Raw genomic sequence first — 20,955 nt, forward strand, 5'->3', positions numbered from 1 at the left:
AATCCAACGCCTTAACCATTACGCTAACGCAGCTTGTCCTGCAATGTGTCTCCATAAGGACTCTAACACGTCACGCAAAATTCTGACAAACACTGTTGGTATGCCTATGAATTACTCGCACTTCGTCGAAGTAAAATAGGAAATAAACAATTACCGCTGTTCTTTATTGCGAAAAAGCGGTTCGTGAAATTAATACAAACACCTTTCCTTGCTATCGCCTGAATTAAGAGTCTTATTGCTTGTTTGGTTTAATTAATTAATAGAAAATGAAGCAATTGGCATAAAGAATGGTTTTTCCAAACTTTCAAAAAACAAAGTCCGCTATCAAGACATTGCTTTTGTTCTATTACTTTATTTATGACTGAACGTTTCTAAAACTGAAGACACTCGTCCGTGCTCTGTACTACAGTCGAGATCTGGCAACGTCGTTCTCTGTTCATTGGCTGACTGTATGTTTTGACGTCAGATGCGCAGAACGAACCTAAACTCGGCCGCCAAGATATATGACGCGCACTTTAGTTATTCGCATTTTGTGAAGAACATTACGGTACATTAAACTGTGTTATACATTGATACCACCCCATCAGTGTTTCATAGTTCGCAACGGAAAAGCACGTTTCCGACAGACGCCGGTAGCGGTCAAGCAGTGACCCGGCGAATCGAGTGATGCGAGGCCACCGAGCCACGCTTTAAGCGTCTCCAACTGCGAGCGTCCTCTGCCGCCGCGATATACGATTTCCGGCGGTAGCTACACGCCCCAGTCTCTGTCGCGGTCTTCGAAAGTCTTCAGTCTTAAGTCAGCCTTCGAAAGGTTAATCGTCCATTTGTAGCAGGAGCCTCACTCCGCACGACACTACTTAGTTGCTTCTTGGAATAGCTGAACTTAATTGGTGTTCGTTCGTTTGTAAAATTTCTTCGCAATACTTGGAGAGTCCGCCCCCCCCGGTAACTGAGTGGTCAGCGCGACAGAATGTCAATCCTAAGGGCCCGGGTTCGATTGCCGGCTGCGTCGGAGATTTTCTCCGCTCAGGGATTGGGTGTTGTCCTAATCATCATAATTTCATCCCCATCGACGCACAAGTCGCCGAAGTGGCATCTAATCGAAACACTTGCACCCGGCGAACGGTCTACCCGACGGGAAGCCCTAGTCACAAGACATTTACATTTTAATGCTTGGAGAAAGGTATAAGTTAAGTGAAACTTCTGTTTACTGTATTTAAGCATTCGGTAATCATTTCTGCTCGTGCCCAGCATCCCTGCTGCATCACTCTGGAGGCCACCTCTCCTTACCAATGTGTACGAAGTAGTACAGAGCAAAAATGAGTTGCTCTTCTTTGTACTACTTTGAAATCTTATCAAGGTTCTACTTCGTCTTTGTGTTACTCTTTACAGAGATTACATCACTGCAGACAACTGCATCAGTTACAAAAATCTATTTTTGTTAATATAGTATGCCAGATCTTTAATAAACGACATGTACAATAAGAGTGCCAACACATTCCTTTGTGGGCGCATCTAAACTTATTTCTACGTATGTCGATGACTGTCCTTTCGAGATATCATACTTCGTTTCCCCTACCATAAACACCTCTAACCAATCAAAATTTTTGTTTGCTACATCGTATAATCATAGTTTTGTTAATAAATGGTGGTGCGGTACGATTACAGCCTGTACATGTGTGCAAGCTGACACTTTTTGGACTATATGAAATACAATCGTCATAACTTCTGAACGGTTTGCGCTAGGACGTTCAAACTGCACGGTTGGCCGGGGGACGGGACGGGAGGCATGATGGGAATTAGTATGTGCATGCATGATTTGGTTTAGCGACGAAGCCCACTTCTATTTCGATGGGTTCGTTCGTCAATAAACAAATGTGGCGCGTTTGAGATACTGGGAATCCGCATTTCGCGATCGAGAAGTGTCTTCACTCCCAATGGGTGGCTGTGTGATGCGCAGTGACCAGTCACGGAATAATCGGTGCGATATTCCTTGACGGCACGATGACTACCGAATGGTACGTGAAGGTTTTGGAAGATGATTTCATCCTCATTATCGAAGGCGACCCTGATTTCGACACGATGTGGTTCATACAAGACGAACCTCCACCCCATCGAAGCAGGAGAGTGTTTGATGGAGGAGCATTTTGGGACCGCATTCTGGCTCTAGGGTTTTTTTTTTTTTTTTTTTTTGGTGGGGTTTAAGGGCGCTCAACTACTGACGTCATTAGCGCCCAGTCACTGTTGTTAGAGCACAGGGAATCTAGTAAAACTCAAGGGGAGGGGGGGACACCAGAAAGACCTAACAAAGATGTAGATAAAATAAGGAAAAAGTTTAGATGTGTTTGGACAAGCCAGTCAAAGTTATAAAACGCAGAACACGAGCAGCTGCTCGAGCGTCATCAGCTAAAATATCCGGTAAAGTAGATGGCAGGGACAGGACAACACGAGATTGACTAAAGCGGGGACACGACAATAAAACATGGCGCACTGTTAATGCCTGACCACAAGGGCACTGCGGGGCTGGGTCACCGGAGAGCAGGTAGCGGTGGCTAAACCGGCAATGCCCAATCCGCAACCTGGTCAGAAGGACCTCCTCTCGCCGAGATCGTCGGGAGGAGGTTGTCCAAGCAGTTGGGAGCGGTTTTACTGCCCGGAGCTTGTTTCCTTGGAGGGATGACCAAGCATCCCACGACAACGACACAAGCCTCTTACAAACATCCCCACGAACGTCAGATGACGGGACACAATGGGCGGCTGGCCGAGGCAGGAGGACTGCAGCCTTGGCTCCAGCATCCGCAGCCTCATTCCCAGGCACTCCTACATGTCTGGGAACCCACAGAAAGCTGACAGGAGAACCATTATCAGCGAAAGAATGGAGGGACTGCTGTATCCTTTGAGCCAAGGGATGGACCGGATAGGGAGCTCCAAGGCTCTGAAGAGCACTGAGTGAGTCAGAGCAGAGTACATACGATGAATGGCGGTGGCGGCGGGCATACTGAACGGCCTGATGGAGAGCAAAAAGCTCGGCCGTAAAGCTGGAACATTGGTCGACGAGCCGGTATTTAAAGTTGGCGGCCCCGACGACAAAGGCACAGCCGACACCATCGACAGTTTTGGAGCCATCGGTATAAATAAAGGTGTGACCGGCAAGTCGTGCACGAAGTTCGACAAACCGTGAGCAATACACTGCAGCCGGAGTACCCTCCTTCGGGATGGCTCTAGGGTACCCAGAGGCTACTGGTATGGGCCTCGATTGACCGGCACATTCTTCCGATCTGAACACGTATATTCCTTTTTGTGGAGTTATATTAAAGACAAGGTGTACAGCAATAACCCCAAAACCATAGCTGCGCTGAAAACAGCCATTCAGGAGGTCATTGACAGTATTCATGTTCCGACACTTCAGCAGCTCTTGCAGAATTTCGCTAATCGTCTGTGCCACATCATCGTCAATGATGGCAGGCATATCGAACATGTCATATTCTAAATCAAAATATCTAGTGATGTTTACATGTTTGAGCCATGCACAGCTCATGTTCATCCCATTAATTGTTTGTCATCTTCTCTTACGGTACTGCCGCCCCGTTTTCTTATTCCATTTACTGGCGTCACTAACTTCCTGCATTACCTGCCCGTGAGTGGCAGCAGCAGCGCTTATCGATAAGTGCACTCTCGTACCATCTCTGGAGCGACTGATAGTATTTCTGGGTCGTCGTGTGTCTCGAGGGGAGGTGGGAGCTCAGTAGGGGCGCAGCAGGAGTGAAGACGGGACGCAGCAGCACCTGTGGGGTGCGGACAGCCAGTGCTCGCCGACTGCTGGCGACACACATGAACTGCCCGACGGAAGGAGATTGGAGCAGCACGACCGTTGGTTGGTCGTTCGGTTGGTCGTCTCATCGGGCGACGTGTATTTGGTCGCCGACCGCTTGTGGAAACTCTCTGTGTGTCGAACTGATTCGTACTTGTTGTTCCACAGTGATTGCTTTTACGATTGTTCAGGTTCTTGTGCAAGTGTGTTTACGTGGAACAGTGTGATTTCTACCGATCAGATGAATGCTGTTTGCATACTGGAGTAGTCAGTCGGTCGGTTGAAATAGAGCAGCGAGTGAGTCAGCTGGAAGGGAATAGATTAGGCTGTTGGTTGGTTCCTCAGCTGTCCGTAGGTCGTGTTGCTACCCGATTGTTCAGTGCTATGCTTGGCTGCCTGTCTCACTTAAACTGTGGTTAGAGGTTCCCCCCCAGACCGACCCTCTGAACACTTCTAGAGCACCACTATTTGTTGTTTGTGATCGTCATTTTGGTTCAAATGGCTCTGAGCACTATGGGACTTAACTTCTGAGGTCATCAGTCCCCTAGAACTTATAACTACTTAAACCTAACTAACATAAGGACATCACACACATCCATGCCCGAGGCAGGATTCGAACCTGCGACCGTAGCGGTGGCGTGATTCCAGACTGAAACGCCTAGAACCGCTCAGCCACTCCGGCCGGCGATCGTCATTTTATTTGGTTGCAGGTACTGTGCCAGGCCATCAGCCGTATATTAATATCGTCTGTTTTACATTTAGTATATGGCCTTCACTTCATAACAACTTTAAGATTAGACCTTCAGCCGTGTTTTATTTACAATACTTGTTGCTCTGTATTTAGGCCTTCAGCCGCGTTTGTTTCAGAATCTGCGGCTTTAATATGTAAATCCTTGTCTGTAAGATTTATCTTTAATTATCTTGAATTCTTGAAACGGCCTTCAACCGTGTTCTGTAAATGTTTATCTTAAGGTTGTCTTTAATTACTCTCAAGTTATTGTTTGGGCCTTCAGCCAACAAGATACTTCAAGTTTTCTTAAGATGTTTTTCTGTTGTGTTGTGTGAAAGCTTATCTTGAAAGCCTCGCTTTTATTATGTAAAGAAAAAATTTTTATTGGTCCTTCAGCCTAAGAATTAACTTGAATTTTCCTTAATATGGCCTTTAGCCAGAATTTACAAATTCTTGGCTTTTAAAGAATTGCCTTAGGTGACCTGAAATATTATTTCGGCCTTTACCCGAGGAAAATTGCAGTTTTGCTTAAGCAAGGCTTTCAGCCGCTACTTTAAATCCTGGTGTTTTAAAAGCAATCATTTAAACTTATTCTGGAGGAGTTACCTCGGTGAAGATCAGTTTGGGTTCTGTAGAAATATTGGAACGCGTGAGTCAATACTGACCTTACGACTTACCTTAGAAGAAAGATTAAGGAAAGGCAAACCTACGTTTCTGGCATTTGTAGACTTAGAGAAAGCTTTTGACAATGTTGACTGGAATACTCTCTTTCAAATTCTAAGGGTGGCAGGGGTAAAATACAAGGAGCGAAAGGCTATTTACAATTTTTACAGAAACCAGATGGCAATTATAAGAGTCGAGGGGCATGAAAGGGAAGCAGTGGTTGGGAAGGGAGTGAGAGAGGGTTGTAGTCTCTCTCCGATGTTATTCAATCTGTATATTGAGCAAGCAGTAAAGGAAACACAAGAAAAATTCGGAGTAGTTATTAAAATAGATGGAGAAGAAATAAAAGCTTTAAGGTTTGCCCATGACATTATAATTCTGTCAAAGACAGCAAAGGACTTGGAAGAGCAGTTCAACGGAATGGACAGTGTCTTGAAAGGAGGATATAAGATGAACATCAACAAAAGCAAAACAAGGATAATGGAATGTAGTCGAATTAAGTCGGGTGATGCTGAGGGAATTAGATTAGGAAACGAGGCACTTAAAGTAGTAAAGGAGTTTCGCTATTTGGGGACCAAAATAACTGATGATGGTCGCAGTAGAGAGGATATAAAATGTAGACTGGCAATAGCAAGGAAAGCATTTCTGAAAAAGAGAAATTTGTTAACATCGAGTATAGATTTAGGTGTCAGGAAGTCGTTTCTGAAAGTATTTGTATGGAGTGTAGCCATTTATGGAAGTGAAACATGGACGATAAATAGTTTGGACAAGAAGAGAGTAGAAGCTTTCCAAATGTGGTGCTACAGAAGAATGCTGAAGATTAGATGGGTAGATCACATAACTAATGAGGAGGTATTGAATAGAACTGGGGAGAAGAGGAGCTTGTGGCACAACTTGACAAGAGGAACGGATCGGTTGGTAGGACATGTTCTGGGACATCAAGGGATCACTAGTTTAGGATTGGAGGGCAGCGTGGAGGGTAAAAATCGTAGAGGGAGACCAAGAGATGAATACACTAAGCAGATTCAGAAGGATGTAGGTTGCAGTAAGTACTGGGAGATGAAGAGGCTTGCACAGGATAGAGTAGCATCGAGAGCTGCATCAAACCAGCCTCAAGACTGAAGGCCACAACTACAACAACATACTTGGGCCTTCATCTGTGAGTTGATCTTTTTTGTTTTAAAGAGAAACCCGTGCAATGGTTTGAGGAATAAATTTCAGTGTGTAGCAGGCATATCGAACCTGCAATAACCTAAATCCTAATATCTGTAGTGACATTTACATGCTGAATAAAGTGTGTGCACGCCGTAGTTTGTAAATAATTTACGTTTTTTTTTTTATCATACAGTTCCATAATTGTTTTCTTTGTGTTAGATAGAGTTTTATAGGCAGCGGTGCAGTGGCAGCAACTAGGGCAAGGCGAGGAGAGTGGTACCTGTAAGGTGCCGGCCGACGTGCAGGTGGCGTTGACGTGGCGGAGTCCCTTGCCCAGCTTAAGACTGTTGCCGGCCCCGGGACAGCCGGCTAGCACGACACCACCACTGGGCAGCAGCAGCTGTCCCGACTCGTGGTCGGGCAGCGCCAGCGCACTACCCACTGCCAGCACTGGCTCGTGTCGGCTCTTCACGCGCCACACGTCCACTGAACATCCCTCTGCGAAACAGTACACACACCACCAACACTATAATCAGATTAAAATTACTTGATAGTTGATAGCTACCGCTTGCCGCTACAGTGTTGCCACATTGGTTCCCGGCTACCACTCAGTTATAGGTGAAAACAAACATGGCGGGTCACCTTACGTCCACTGCGGAAGTTCAAAAATGGTTCAAATGGCTCTGAGCACTATGGGACTCAACTGCTGTGGTCATAAGTCCCCTAGAACTTAGAACTACTTAAACCTAACTAACCTAAGGACAGCACACAACACCCAGCCATCACTAGGCAGAGAAAATCCCTGACCCCGCCGGGAATCGAACCCGGGAACCCGTGCGTGGGAAGCGAGAACGCTACCGCACGACCACGAGATGCGGGACACAGCGGAAGTGCCCCGAATCATCCTTCACCAGGATATTGAACTGTTGTCTTCAGAGTGGCCTTTTCCCTCCACAGTGGAAACAGACAAAGCTTATTGCGATCCCAAAGCCTTCTGAAGACCCTACCGTACCTACCAACAACAATCTCACCAGCTTTTTGAACACCATGGCGAAGGTCCTGGAGCCTCTCTTACTTAGGGTTACCAGATGCAATTGTTTAAAAACGAGGACAAACAGCTTCAAAAAGGAGGACAAAAGAAGAAAAAAGAGGACACATCAAACGGGTCAACTGCAGTGAGGATACCACCCGTCAGCTTTGGGCAAGTCGCGTGACTACCGGTAAAACTAGTAGTTAATTGTTGCTGATGGTCAGGTCATGGTTAACTGAGCAATATAAAAAAATTAAAAACATTGATTGTGGTGACAGTGTGGCGTCAATTGTTTTGTTATGTCAACAACACGGAATTGCTTACAAAGCGAAGAGCGTAAGACCATTCACCTCCCTTCATTCGACGCACCGCTACCAACATCTACAATTCAAGGAGCAGCTGACGACATGTAAACTGAGCTTTAACCTTCCGAATACAAATAAACTGAATGACTATCAAACAATGAAATAAAACCATGACAGTTAATCTGTCGAGTTATTTCTTACCTTCATTGGCCACTGAGACGTACGTTCCAGCTCCACATATCTTACATTTCGCTTCAAATTCATTTCTCCCTTTCTTAAAGCCGGATATTTGTAAGATAGGACATCAGAAAATGTACACTTTCGTTTAGGCATACCCAAATATTTTACGTAACTCACTCGGTTAAAAATTACACTCACAAATCACACGTGCACTATAGGAAGCCAAGCCAATACAAAGCAAAGATACGAAACGAACATTTTAAATAAACGAAATTTGCATTCGCTTATAGGTAGATCAACGATAACATCGACGATCCTGGTGCCACCTACTATCATCGCCTTCGTGCGTGTTTATCACGAAGGCTGTGCCAATAGTTAAAGTATTTAGGAAAAGATCAATAGAACGGGACGAATTGTAAATTTAACTGTATTACGCTCAACTTTGCGAAAAAGCCGGACACTGCAAAAATCCGCCTGGACCCCGGACAAAGAGCTAAAAAGGACATGTCCGGATTAATCCGGACGTCTGGTCACCCTACTCATACTCCACCGCATTTCCCAGCCTCAGGCGGCAGCTGGGACGATCCGTCCAAATCAGTTTGGGTTTACATCCCACCTGTCCGCTGAACTGCAAGTTCTCCGGATCACGGAGCACATCAGCAAGGGTTTTAATTCCAGCATGTCGGACGTGCCGAATGTTCATGATAACATTTCGCAGGCCAACCTGGTGTATAAGATGCTGACATCTACGTTAAGATCGTGGATGATTTCCTTCACCAGATGACCTTCCTCGTTGCTCAGCGGGGAAAGTGCTGCAGTGTACGCCACATGTCAATGGGTACCCCTCAGGGCTCTGTGCTGTCCCCTCTTCTTTTTAATGTCTATATCAATGACATGCCCGTCATCCGTCACTGCCATTTGGCGCAATATGCCGATGACACAGCGCTTTATACGACTGGCCGCAATCCTGATCAACTCATTGCTCGCCCACAAAGGCAAGTGGACGCAACAGTCACCTGGTGTCCCTCCAATAAAATGGCCCTCAATGCCGCCAAAACCGTGGATGTGTATTTCATTAAACGGCGCCCTATACTCCGAAACAACATCTCAATCGGGAGCGTCCGGGTCCCGTGGGCCCAACCTACCAAGTATCTCGGGGTCTGGTTGGATAAGAAACTTTTCTTCCACCGCCACGCAGAATACGTCACCCATAAAGGGTTAAAGTTGACAAAGACCTTGTACCCTCTCTTCTCCAGACGAGAGCTGAATTTAGATATCAAGCTCCGGCTGTATCCCTCCGTTGTCCCACCCTCACTAACGTATGGATCCTCTGCGTGGGCCACGATTAGTAAGTCCCGGATGCTGACGCTCCAGCACCTACAGAATAAAGTTCTCAGGTGGAGTCTTCACGCCCCTCCGCTCACCAGGATTGTCACTCTGCATGAGGAGACAAATACAGCCCTTCTCAAGACGACCATTCGCCGTAAGGCTCACCAGCTGTACAGAAAACTGGACGTCCTCCGTGAGACAACCGCTGGACTCCAAACCATTGGTACTACAGTTCCACTGCGCTGGCACGGACAACCCGTTCCGCTCACCATCCTGGAGGCCTCGGATTCGGACTATGACTGGCGATAGGTCCAATACGACCACGTTTTTCTGCCCGTTTCGTACAGTCACTAGCAGTGGCCTGTTCACGTCCTGCCACTTTTCTCCTTCACCATAGAGTTGGCGCATTACTGCACCCCACCTGTCCTTCCACCGTCGGAGGGTGGCACGGAACTTAAAGTTCCACCGGCACCCTTCAAGGTGCTAGGCTCGCCTGTTATTCAGCCGTTGCCTTGAGTCTCCTCTTACTTGTCCACTGAGACAGTTGGACCGGATCTGAACTGGTGACGCTGTGTCTTAGTAACACGCAAAAAAAAAAAAAAAAAAAAAAAAAAAAAAAAAAGGGCAGATCACTTCACACTCTCTGCTGTTAACATGTAATGCATATCAATATTCGAAGTGGTTTGTCGGAAATGTGAAATGCTCTGTCGACTGCTGATTTGAAGCAACCAGCGAATGAACTGTGGTTGATGACGTGTTTTGTAGCCCTGAATTTAAACTCATTTCCTAAGCTAACCACAACCTTGCGATGTGGAATACAGCCGAGAAAAAGTTGGTCAGCAATATGCGGCAGTACTAATCCCGATCGATTTGTTGACGGTGATTAAAGCTAACTTTTACGAGCAAATTCAAGACGGAAAAAATTCAGTTTCAGCAAAATCAAACTGTTATCTCTCACTATCATCGGTTACCCCAAATCATCCTCACACTGGCGACATCTGCGATCTGCGGTATTACCAACCGATGACCAATCCTCGTTGACACTTGGTTGCAGATTGACGACTACACAGATAGATTCCGAACAAAAAAACTAGGAAGAAAAGTAGGAGCAAATAAAAAAGCCAATATAGTGACGAAAAATTACCCGAAAAAGAATATGAGGTAAGAAAATACATTTAAACCAATTAATTGAATAAAAATAATGACAATCTATTTTGATTCGCTTTAAAAATTCACGGAATTGACTACGTTCAAACCTACTACCTACAAATCATGCTAATATGATAACCATCGTGCTACACTACATCACTACATAAACACATTATACACCACTGGCCATTAAAATTGCTTCACCAAGAAGAAATGCAGATGATAATGGGTATTCATTGGACAAATATATTATACGAGAACTGACGTGATTACATTTTCACGCAGTTTGGGTGCATAGATCCTGAGAAATCAGTACCCAGAACAACTGGCCGTAATAACGGTAACGATACGCCTGGGCATTGAGTCAAACAGAGCTTGGATGGCGTGTACAGGTACAGCTGCCCATGCAGCTTCAACACGATACAACAGTTCATCAAGAGTAGTGACTGGCGTATTGTGACGAGCCAGTTGCTCGGCCACCATTGACCAGACGTTTTCAGTTGGTGAGAGATCTGGAGAATATGCTGGCCAGGGCAGCAGTCGAACATTTTCTGTATCCAGAAAAGCCCGAATAGGACCTGCAACATGCGGTCGTGCATTATCCTGCTGAAATGTAGATTTCCGCCGGGATCGAATGAAGGGTAGAGTCACGGGTCGTAACACATCTGAAATGTAATGTCCACTGTTCAAAGTGCCGTCAGTGCAAACAAGAGGTGACCGAGACGTGTAGACCTAACCAATGGCACCCCATACCATCACGCCGGGTGATACGTTAGTATGGCGATGACGAATACACGCTTCCAATGTTCGTTCACCGCGATGTCGCCAAACACGGATGAGACCATCATGATACTGTAAACGGAACCTGGATTCATCCGAAAAATTACGTTTTGCCATTCGTGCACCCAGGTTCGTCGTTGAGTACACCATCGCAGGCGCTCCTGTCTGTGATGCAGCGTCAAGGGTAACCGCAGCCATGGTCTCCGAGCTGATAGGTTGTGCTGCTGCAAACGTCGTCGAACTGTTCGTGCAGATGGTTGTTGTCTTGCAAACGTCCCCATCTGTTGACTCAGGGATCGAGACGTGGCTGCACGATCCGTTACAGCCATGCGGACAAGATGCCTGTCATCTCGACTGCTAGTGATACGAGGCCGTTGGGATGCAGCACGGCGTTCCTTATTACCCTCCTGAACCCACCGATTCCATATTCTGCTAACAGTCATTGGCTCTCCACCAACGCGAGCAGCAATGTCGCGATACAATAAACCGCATTCGCGATAGGCTATAATACGACCTTTATGAAAGTCGGAAACGTGATGGTACGCATTTCTCCTCCTTACACGAGGCATCACAACAACGTTTCACCAGGCAACGCCGGTCAACTGCTGTTTGTGTATGAGAAATCGGTTGGAAACTTTCCTTATGTCAGCACGTTGTAGGTGTCGCCACTGGCGCCAACATTGTGTGAATGCTCCGAAAAGCTAATCATTTGCATACAACAGCATCTTATTCCTGTCGTTTAAATTTCGCGTCTGTAGCACGTGATCTTCGTGGTGCAGCAATTTTAATGGCCAGTAGTGTATTTATAAGTGTGGTGACCCAGTCGCAATGATGAATTGCAGCTTTTAAAAAGTTCGACTTCAGGCAATGCCCTACAGAGCTTTTTTAATCGAAGCTGATCAATGAAATTATGATAACTATGTATGTGCCGCTGAATCGCAGCTTGTGCGGAAATATCTGGTAGTGGTCGGTTAGTGCAGTGTATGAACGTGTGTATTTCATTAGCATCATTCTCTGTGTGTGTATGTCTGTGTTGTTTCTGTTTTGGTTATTATGTGTGATGAAATACGATATAAAAGTACTGGACCCATCCATCATTCGGGACCCAAACACATCAAGAAAGAAAGCCTGACAAGAAACTGGAAGCGAACTGACCAGTTGTGACGTTTTGACAGCGGGGAATGATTCGGGCGTGACGTTGAGCACTCTGATTGGACAATTCCAGCTGCAATGCGTGAAGTGTCAACTATCAAGTAATTTCAATCGGTCTATAGAGTGTGCGCAAAATAAGCTAGCAAAGAACAGCATCTCGGGATGAATACCTTTCTTTGCACGTCTGCCTTAAACAACTTCGTAACCACTGTAGCTAACGGGGGCATTTTATGATTGGTACCAATTCAGGGAATCTTCTCCGTTGACGAAAGGACAAAACGTTGCATGGATTCAACAGTGCATTCCAAAAACACCATGGTATTCAAAGTTAAAACTTTCATGATTATACACAAAATCCATAACAAGAATGAAATATAAACGTGGCCGTTAGTCTACGCATGCCTACATAATCAAAGTTTTAGCCCCTCTATATTGCAAAGATCATCCCTCAAAAGCAGGAGAACTAAATCAGCTTCTGATTGCCTGTTCCCACCATGCCTATCAGCAGACCAAACTTTATAAGGCAATCGTCAAACTGGAAATTCACCTACTCAAGAGTCATGAATCTAGCCCGATATCCATAAACCTATATCCGCATCACAATATACTTTCAAGAGATGGTGCCTTGGCGTTCGGTGTAAAACATTAAAGCTTCTAAGTCACTGAAGTCGAAAGATACTGCCATTTATGTCACATATTTTAACACTCGATAAAGTCATTCATTAAAACCTACAGGGACTAGAATCATGAAATTTGCTAAAAAAGAAGGTTTCACAGTACAACTACGGGAAAAATTCCGAAACTGTAAATTTTTAATTATATCACACGAAAAAATGTTTTGTCAGTTATTATTTGTCTGTCTGTCTGTGTATACGTCTCTTAAGACCCATTTTCCTCATGTTGAAATTTATGTCACGTACTAAGATCTACGGTCTCTTGCCGGTCTAAAAAACTGAAGTTCTTAAGTCAACGCTATAAAAAGATGCGGCCATTTATATCACATATTTTGATACTCGCTAACTTACTCGTTAACACCTACAGGGCACTTTCCGATGGCCCAGAATCATGAAATTTGACAAGATGTAAGGGTGCACAGTACAAGTAAAGGAAAAAAATCTGTAATTATTTCAAACGAAAACAAAAATTTCTTTCTTCATTTGTTATCCAATTTCAAACTTGAAATGGAAACAATCAGTAGTTCTGCATGCAGGCCGACTGGATCGCAATGATAAAAGTCGAACATTAGGCAAGGAATGACGCGTTTCAGAATTTATCCATCATCAGATATCCAGGATCGATTACTGCACGTAGATATGGCTTTCAGGCTGTATGTGAAACAAACATTCGCAGACTAGTCCGCAAATGCTTATTTCATATACAACTTGAAACGCTATATCTACGGGCAATAATTGCTCCTGGGTATCTGGTGATGGATAAATTCCGAAACGCATCATATGAGCAATAAAGTCATTCCTTGCATGATGTTTGACTTTTACTAATGCGATCCAGTCAGCCTGAATGGAGAGCTACTGATTATTATAATAATGGTGGCTGCCGCCTGCATTAATCTATCTCAAATTTATATTATTGAAATTAAAACGATCTCAAAAATTTTGGAATCCTAGGGGCCAATCTCTTGCCAGCATCAGTGTCGATAAAAGACAAAAACGGTCGAGATTTTCGATTCCAGGGATGGATGAGCTGTCTGTATACATAATTAAGTTTGTACGGAGCCCTCAGTGCGCCAGAGCTAATTGCACCTGGCCATATTTCTTCATTTTTCATTTTTCCATGGAAAGAAGAGATAGCCACTGAAATCCTTATGTTTTGTGCTACACTTGCTCGCATTTCCAATTCTCTGTTTTAATAAATTAATAGCGAGCAGCCCCAGCTTCTCACAGAGAGTACTGTCTATGCCCGGAAGATTTATTTGGGGCAGCGTTAATGTCGTTTACGACCCACTGTATAGAGTTGTGATTAAAATTCAGAGAAATCATCACTTTCATACAATTTAAATGATGTAAGCAGGGTACGCCAGGAAAGTGCTCAGGAAACATACGTTTTTCATATTAAGTGCATTGTGCTGCCACCTACTGCCATGTGCTCCAATCAGAAACCTCAGTAGTCATTAGACATCGTGAGAGAGCAGAACGGGGCGCTCGGGGGAACTCACGGACTTCGAACGTGTTCTGGTGATTGGGTGTCACTTACTTCATAGGTCCGTACGCGAGATTTCCACACACCTAAACTGTGGTACCGATAGCTAAGATGCCACAACGTAGGTACGCTCTGCTAAGTTGGCACTACGAGACACCGACGACAGCGCCCTCTAGCCGGCGCTGTGGAGCTCTACGAGCTCCGCTCCAGATTCTGCCCATTTTGATCAAGAGCAGACGGCCGGGACACTTCGCTTCAGATTCGCACCTCAGGACAAAGTTATGTATTACTGTTGTTGCTAAAGCAAATGTGATTTTAATTCACACTGCAGTACCGAGAGATTTTAACCTTTTCCTGCTCCTACCCACGCGCCGCCTTCCAGGCGGGATACAAAATAAACATCCATATGTCCACTGTTTCCGATATTATAGTGAAGTGGAAGCATCAAGGAACACGTACAGCACAAAAGCGTACAGGCCGACCTCGTCTGTTGACTGACAGAGATCGCCGACAGTTGAAGAGGGTCGTAATGTGTAATAGGCAGACATCTATCCAGACCGTCGCATGGGAATTCGAAACTGCATCGGGATCCACTGCAAGTACTATGACAGTTAGGCAGGAGGTGAGAAAACTTGGGTTTCATGGTTGAGCGGCTGCTCACAAGCCACCCATCACGCCGGTAAATGCCAAACGACGCCTCGCTTGGTGTAAGGAGGGTAAACATAGGACGATTGAACAGTGGAAAAACGTTGTGCGGAGTGACGAATCACGGTACACGATGTGGCGATCCGATGGCAGGGTGTGGGTATGGCGAATGCCCGGTGAACGTCGTCTGCCAGCGTGTGTAGTGCCAACAGTAAAATTCGGAGACGGTGGTGTTATGGTGTGGTCGTGTTTTTCATGGAGGGAGCTTGCACCCCTTGTTGTTTTGCGCGGCACTATCACAGCACTGGCCTGCATTGATGTTTTAAGCACCTTCTTGCTTCCCGCTGTTAAAGAGCAATTCGGGGGTGGCGATTTCAACACGATCGAGCGCCTGTTCATAATGCACGGCCTGTGGCGGAGTGGCTACACGACAATAACATCCCTGTAATGGACTGGCCTACACAGCGTCTTGACCTGCATCCTATAGAAGACCTTTGGTATGTTTTGTAACTCCGACTTCTTTTTTTTTTTTTTTTTTTTTTTTTTTGTGGTTTCAGGGCGCACAACTTCAATGGTCATTAGCGCCCAGACTACGTTAAGAATGCACCGCGAGGCACAAGTTTAAAACAACAACTAAAAGGGAAAACACGATAAGAGACAGACTGACAGGCATAGGATTTCAATCAAATGTCCTTAGAGAGGTTGGTCAAGTTGACAAAACGAAGAACGCGAGCAGCTGCTCGTGGGTCATCCGCTAAAATGGCATCTAGAGTACATGGCAGGCCAAGATCAAGACGCAGTGTGTTAAAATCCGGACAGGACGTTAAAATGTGGCGGACCGTCAGCAATTGCCCACATGGGCAGAACGGCGCCGGCGCAGCCGTCAGCAGATGGCGATGGCTGAACCGGCAGTGTCCAATTCGTAACCGGGCCAAAACGACCTCCTCCCTCCGAGAAAGGCGGGAGGAGGACGTCCAAGCCGCGGGAAGAGGTTTCAAGGCCCGAAGCTTGTTGTCCGTAAGTGCAGCCCAATCGGCATGCCACAGCGATAAAATGCGCCGACAAATTACCCTGCTACAATCCGACGCAGGGACACAACAAGAAGCTGTCCGAGGCTGGAGGACCGCAGCCTTGGCCGCGGCATCTGCAGCTTCGTTCCCAGGGATACCGACATGGCCAGGAACCCACATAAAGCTAACCGGAGAACCGACGTCCACCAGCTGCTGAAGAGAGCGTTGGATCCGGTGCACGAAAGGGTGAACCGGACACGGATCACTGAGGCTCTGGATGGCGCTCAGGGAGTCGGAGCAGATGACATAAGCAGAATGTCGGTGGCGGCAGATGTAAAGAACAGCCTGGTAGAGGGCAAAGAGCTCAGCTGTGAAGACCGAACAATGGCCATGGAGCCGGTATTTGAAACTTTGTGCCCCGACAATAAAGGAACACCCGACCCCGTCATTGGTCTTTGAGCCATCTGTATAAATGAAGGTCATATTAATGAACTTCGAACGAAGTTCGACAAAACGGGAGTGGTAGACCGAACCGGGGGTAACCTCCTTTGGGAGCGAGCTGAGGTCAAGGTGAACGCGAACCTGAGCCTGGAGCCAAGGTGGCGTGTGGCTCTCGCCCACTCGAAAGGTTGCAGGGAGTGAAAAATTAAGGTGGTGAAGGAGGCGACGAAAGCGAACTCCAGGGGGTAGCAGGGCGGAGACATACAACCTGTATTGACGGTCGAGAGAGTCGTCAAAAAAGGAACGAGAAGACGGGTGGTCGGGCATTGACAGTAGCCGACAGGCATACCGACAAAGCAGTATATCGCGCCGGTAGGTGAGTGGCAATTCGCCAGCGTCAGCATGAAGACTCTCTACGGGACTAGTATAAAACGCTCCGATCGCAAGTCGTAAACCCCTATGTTGTATGGAGTTGAGGCGGCGTAAGATGGATGGCCGTGCAGAGGAGTATACGAAGCTCCCATAATCCAGCTTGGAGCGGACGATCGACCAATATAGACGAAGTAGGACGGTTCGATCCGCTCCCCACGACATACCACTGAGAACACGGAGGACATTTCAAGAACGGGTACAACGGGCAGCCAAATATGACACATGTGGAGACCAGCTAAGTTTCCTGTCAAATGTAAGACCTAAAAATTTTGTTGTCTCCACGAATGGGAGAGTAACGGGACCGAGTCGTAAGGACGGTGGGAGAAACTCTTTGTAGCGCCAGAAGTTAATACAGACCGTCTTCTCGGCAGAAAAACGGAAGCCCTTGGCGACACTCCAGGAGTAAAGACGGTCAAGAGAACGCTGAAGACAGCGCTCCAGGACACGTGTACGCTGCGCGCTGCAATAGATGGTAAAATCGTCCACGAAAAGGGAGCCTGATACATCAGCTGGGAGGCAATCCATTATTGGATTGATCGCTATGGCGAAGAGAGCGACGCTCAAAACTGAGCCCTGTGGCACCCCATTCTCCTGGCGAAAGGTGTCTGACAGGACAGAACCCACACGTACCCTGAACTGTCGATCCATTAAAAAGGAACGAATAAAAAGAGGGAGGCGACCGCGAAGGCCCCATGTATGCATGGTGCGGAGAATGCCCGTCCTCCAACAGGTGTCGTAAGCCTTCTCCAAATCAAAGAACACAGCCGCGGTCGAGCGCTTCTGCAAGAAGTTATTCATAATGAAGGTCGACAAGGTAACCAGATGGTCAACAGCAGAGCGGCGCCTACGAAATCCACATTGTACATTGGTAAGTAGGCGTCGAGATTCGAGCAGCCAAACCAAACGAGTGTTAACCATTCGCTCCATGACCTTACAGACACAGCTGGTAAGCGAGATGGGTCGATAACTGGAAGGCAAGTGCTTGTCCTTCCCCGGCTTAGGAATCGGGACAACAATAGACTCGCGCCAGCATGCGGGAACATGTCCCTCAATCCAGATGCGATTGTAAGTACGAAGAAGAAAACCTTTACCCGCAGGAGAAAGGTTCTTCAGCATCTGAATATGAATAGAATCAGGCCCTGGAGCGGAGGACCGTGACCGGGCAAGTGCGTTTTCGAGTTCCCGCATGGTGAATGGGGCATTATAACTTTCACGATTCGAGGAGCGGAAGTTAGGTGGCCTAGCCTCCTCTGCCTGTTTGCGGGGGAGGAAGGCAGGGTGGTAATGAGCGGAGCTCGAAACCTCTGCGAAAAAGCGGCCGAAGGCATTGGAGATATCCTCAGGGGCCACAAGGACGTCATTCGCGACCATCAAGCCAGAAACTGGTGAGTGGACCTTAGTGCCAGATAGCCGGCGCAGGCTACCCCAGACAACAGAAGAAGGAGTAAAACTGTTGAAGGTGCTTGTGAAAGCAGCCCAGCTGGCTTTCTTGCTTTCTTTAATAATACGACGACACTGTGCACGTAATCGTTTATAAGTGATGCAATTCGCCACTGTAGGCTGGCGTTTAAAGGTGCGTAAAGCACGTCGACGAGCACGTAAAGCGTCTCTACATGCTGCGGTCCACCAGGGGACCGGTACGCGACATGGAGAAGAAGTAGGGTGAGGGATGGAATATTCAGCAGCAGTGAGAATGACTTCCGTGAGGTGTGCGACCTGACGATCGCAGCTTGTGAAGGTTTGATCCTGAAAGGTCGCCCTGGAAGAGAAGAGCCCCCAGTCTGCTTTGGAGATGTTCCAACTAGATGAGCACGGAGAGGGGGTATGCTGCAGGAGATGGATAACACACGGGAAGTGGTCGCTCGAATATGTATCAGAAAGTGCATACCACTCAAACCGGCGTGCAAGTTGGGTAGTACATATAGAGAGGTCTAAATGGGAATAGATGTGAGATGTGTCCGAAAGAAAAGTAGGGGCGCCAGTATTGAGGCAGACAAGATTGATGTGGTTGAAAAGGTCTGCTAACCGGGAGCCCCTCGGGCAGGATGCTGGAGAGCCCCAAAGGGGATGGTGGGCATTGAAGTCTCCAGTTAACAAAAATGGTGCAGGTAGCTGAGCAATAAGCTGCATCATGTCTGCCCTGGTAACGGCAGATGACGATGGAGTGTAAACGGTACAAATGGAAAATGTAAAAGTGGGGAGAGTAATTCGGATGGCAACTGCCTGCAGGCCGGTGTGCAACGTGATGGGATCGTAGTAAACATCATCCCAGACCAGCAACATAACCCCTCCATGAGCCGGAATACCTACCACAGGGGGTAGGTCAAAACGCACAGAGGTGTAGTGTGCCAAGGCAATTTGATCGCATGGGCGTAGCTTCGTTTCCTGGAGGGCTACGACGAGCGGACGGTGCAAGCGGAGCAGCAACGTCAAGTCCTCTCGGTTGGAGCGAATGCTGCGAATATTCCAGTGAATAAGTGCCATCGTAAGAAGAAAAGGAAGATGAAAGAAGGGGTCACCTCGAAGGCCGCTGACGGCATGGCTTCGAGCGAGCACTGCGCCACTATCAGTAGGCGGACAGTCATCGTCCATTGGTTCTATAGGTTCATCGGCCATCTTGGTAAGATGGCCGGGAGGGGGAGCTTCCTCCGCCGGTGAACGGCCAGATGTTCGGCTACCAGCGGTGCGGCCAGTCGAAACGGATGACGGCCTGGGGCGGCAACCGCTGGCTGGCGCAGGAGAAGAAATGCGCCGTGGCGGAGAAGGAGAACTGTGCTTCCTATGAGCCTTCTTGGAAGGTCGTTTGGTGGAAGTACTGGTCGATGGCTGGAAGGTCGAGGTACGTAGGAAGTCTGCACGCGACGGTTCCTTCTTGAAGGCCCGTGCATCAGACTTCTGGGTCTTCGTCTTAGCGGAAGCTGATGAAGGGGCTTGTGTCTGTGGGGTGATGGGAGGAGGACGAGACGTCGACCGCGCGATCTTAGCACTGGCCGAACGGACGACCGTGGTGCTGAAGGTCAGATCGCATGTCTGGGTTGCCACCTCCCTGGTAGTCCGAGGAGAGGCGAGGACAGTACTGTATTTCCCTGCTGGGAGCAGCGTGGGCTTCCTACTGGCAAACAGCTTGCGAGCAGCCGAGGTGGACACTTTCTCTTTGACCCGAATTTCTTGGATACAGCGTTCTTCCTTATAGACGGGACAGTCGCGGGAGGACGCTGCATGTTCACCCTGACAGTTCACACAACGAGGAGACGGAAGTGGACAGTCACCCTCATGGGCATCCCTGCCACAAGTGACACATTTAGCCGCATTGGAACAAGACTGACGAGTGTGATTAAAACGCTGACACTGGTAGCAGCGCGTAGGTGTCGGGACATAGGGGCGAACAGAAATAACCTCGTAGCCCGCTTTGATGCGCGATGGCAGCTGAACACTATCAAAGGTCAAGAAAAGTGTCCGGGTCGGTACAAGTTCATTGTTGACCTTTTTCATGACCCTATGGACAGCCGTCACGCCCTGCTCAGCGAGGAAAGACTGAATCTCCTCGTCAGTCAATCCGTCGAGGGATCTAGTGTAGACCACACCACGAGACGAATTCAAAGTTCGGTGAGCCTCCACCCGGACAGGGAACGTGTACAGGAGTGTGGCTCGAAGCAGTTTCTGTGCCTGAAAGGCGCTCTCACTTTCTAGTAACAAGGTACCATTACGCAACCTGGTACACGACTTGACAGATCCGGCTATGGCATCTACGCCCTTCTGGATAACGAAAGGGTTGACAGAGGAGAAATCCTTTCCGTCCTCAGATCGAGAAACGACGAGGAACTGTGGGGCAGGCGGTGGTACTTTTGTCACTGGTGGCTGGTCATGTTTCCGTTTGTGGGCAGAAGTCGAAAGAGAAGAAGAAAAATCCATTGCGGAGGAATCCCCCATGATTGCCAGCGTCTCCGATGGCGCGCTCCTTCCTTATGGGGACCCTCTCAGAGGGC

The 20,955-nt window shown here is 47.4% G+C and overlaps 1 protein-coding gene across 1 annotated transcript in view; it reads right to left on the bottom strand.

Annotated features, from left to right (window-relative positions):
- LOC126252202 (uncharacterized) overlaps nt 1-20,955 on the bottom strand; it is a 132,483-nt gene that overhangs the window by 99,946 nt on the left and 11,582 nt on the right. Inside the window, exon 2 of the mRNA XM_049953072.1 lies at nt 6,640-6,857. Coding sequence (XP_049809029.1) covers nt 6,640-6,857 — 218 coding nt within the window. The remainder of the gene's footprint in view (nt 1-6,639; nt 6,858-20,955) is intronic.

The sequence above is a fragment of the Schistocerca nitens genome, chromosome 4 (assembly GCF_023898315.1).
Source record: "Schistocerca nitens isolate TAMUIC-IGC-003100 chromosome 4, iqSchNite1.1, whole genome shotgun sequence".
Taxonomy (NCBI): Eukaryota; Metazoa; Arthropoda; class Insecta; order Orthoptera; family Acrididae; genus Schistocerca; species Schistocerca nitens.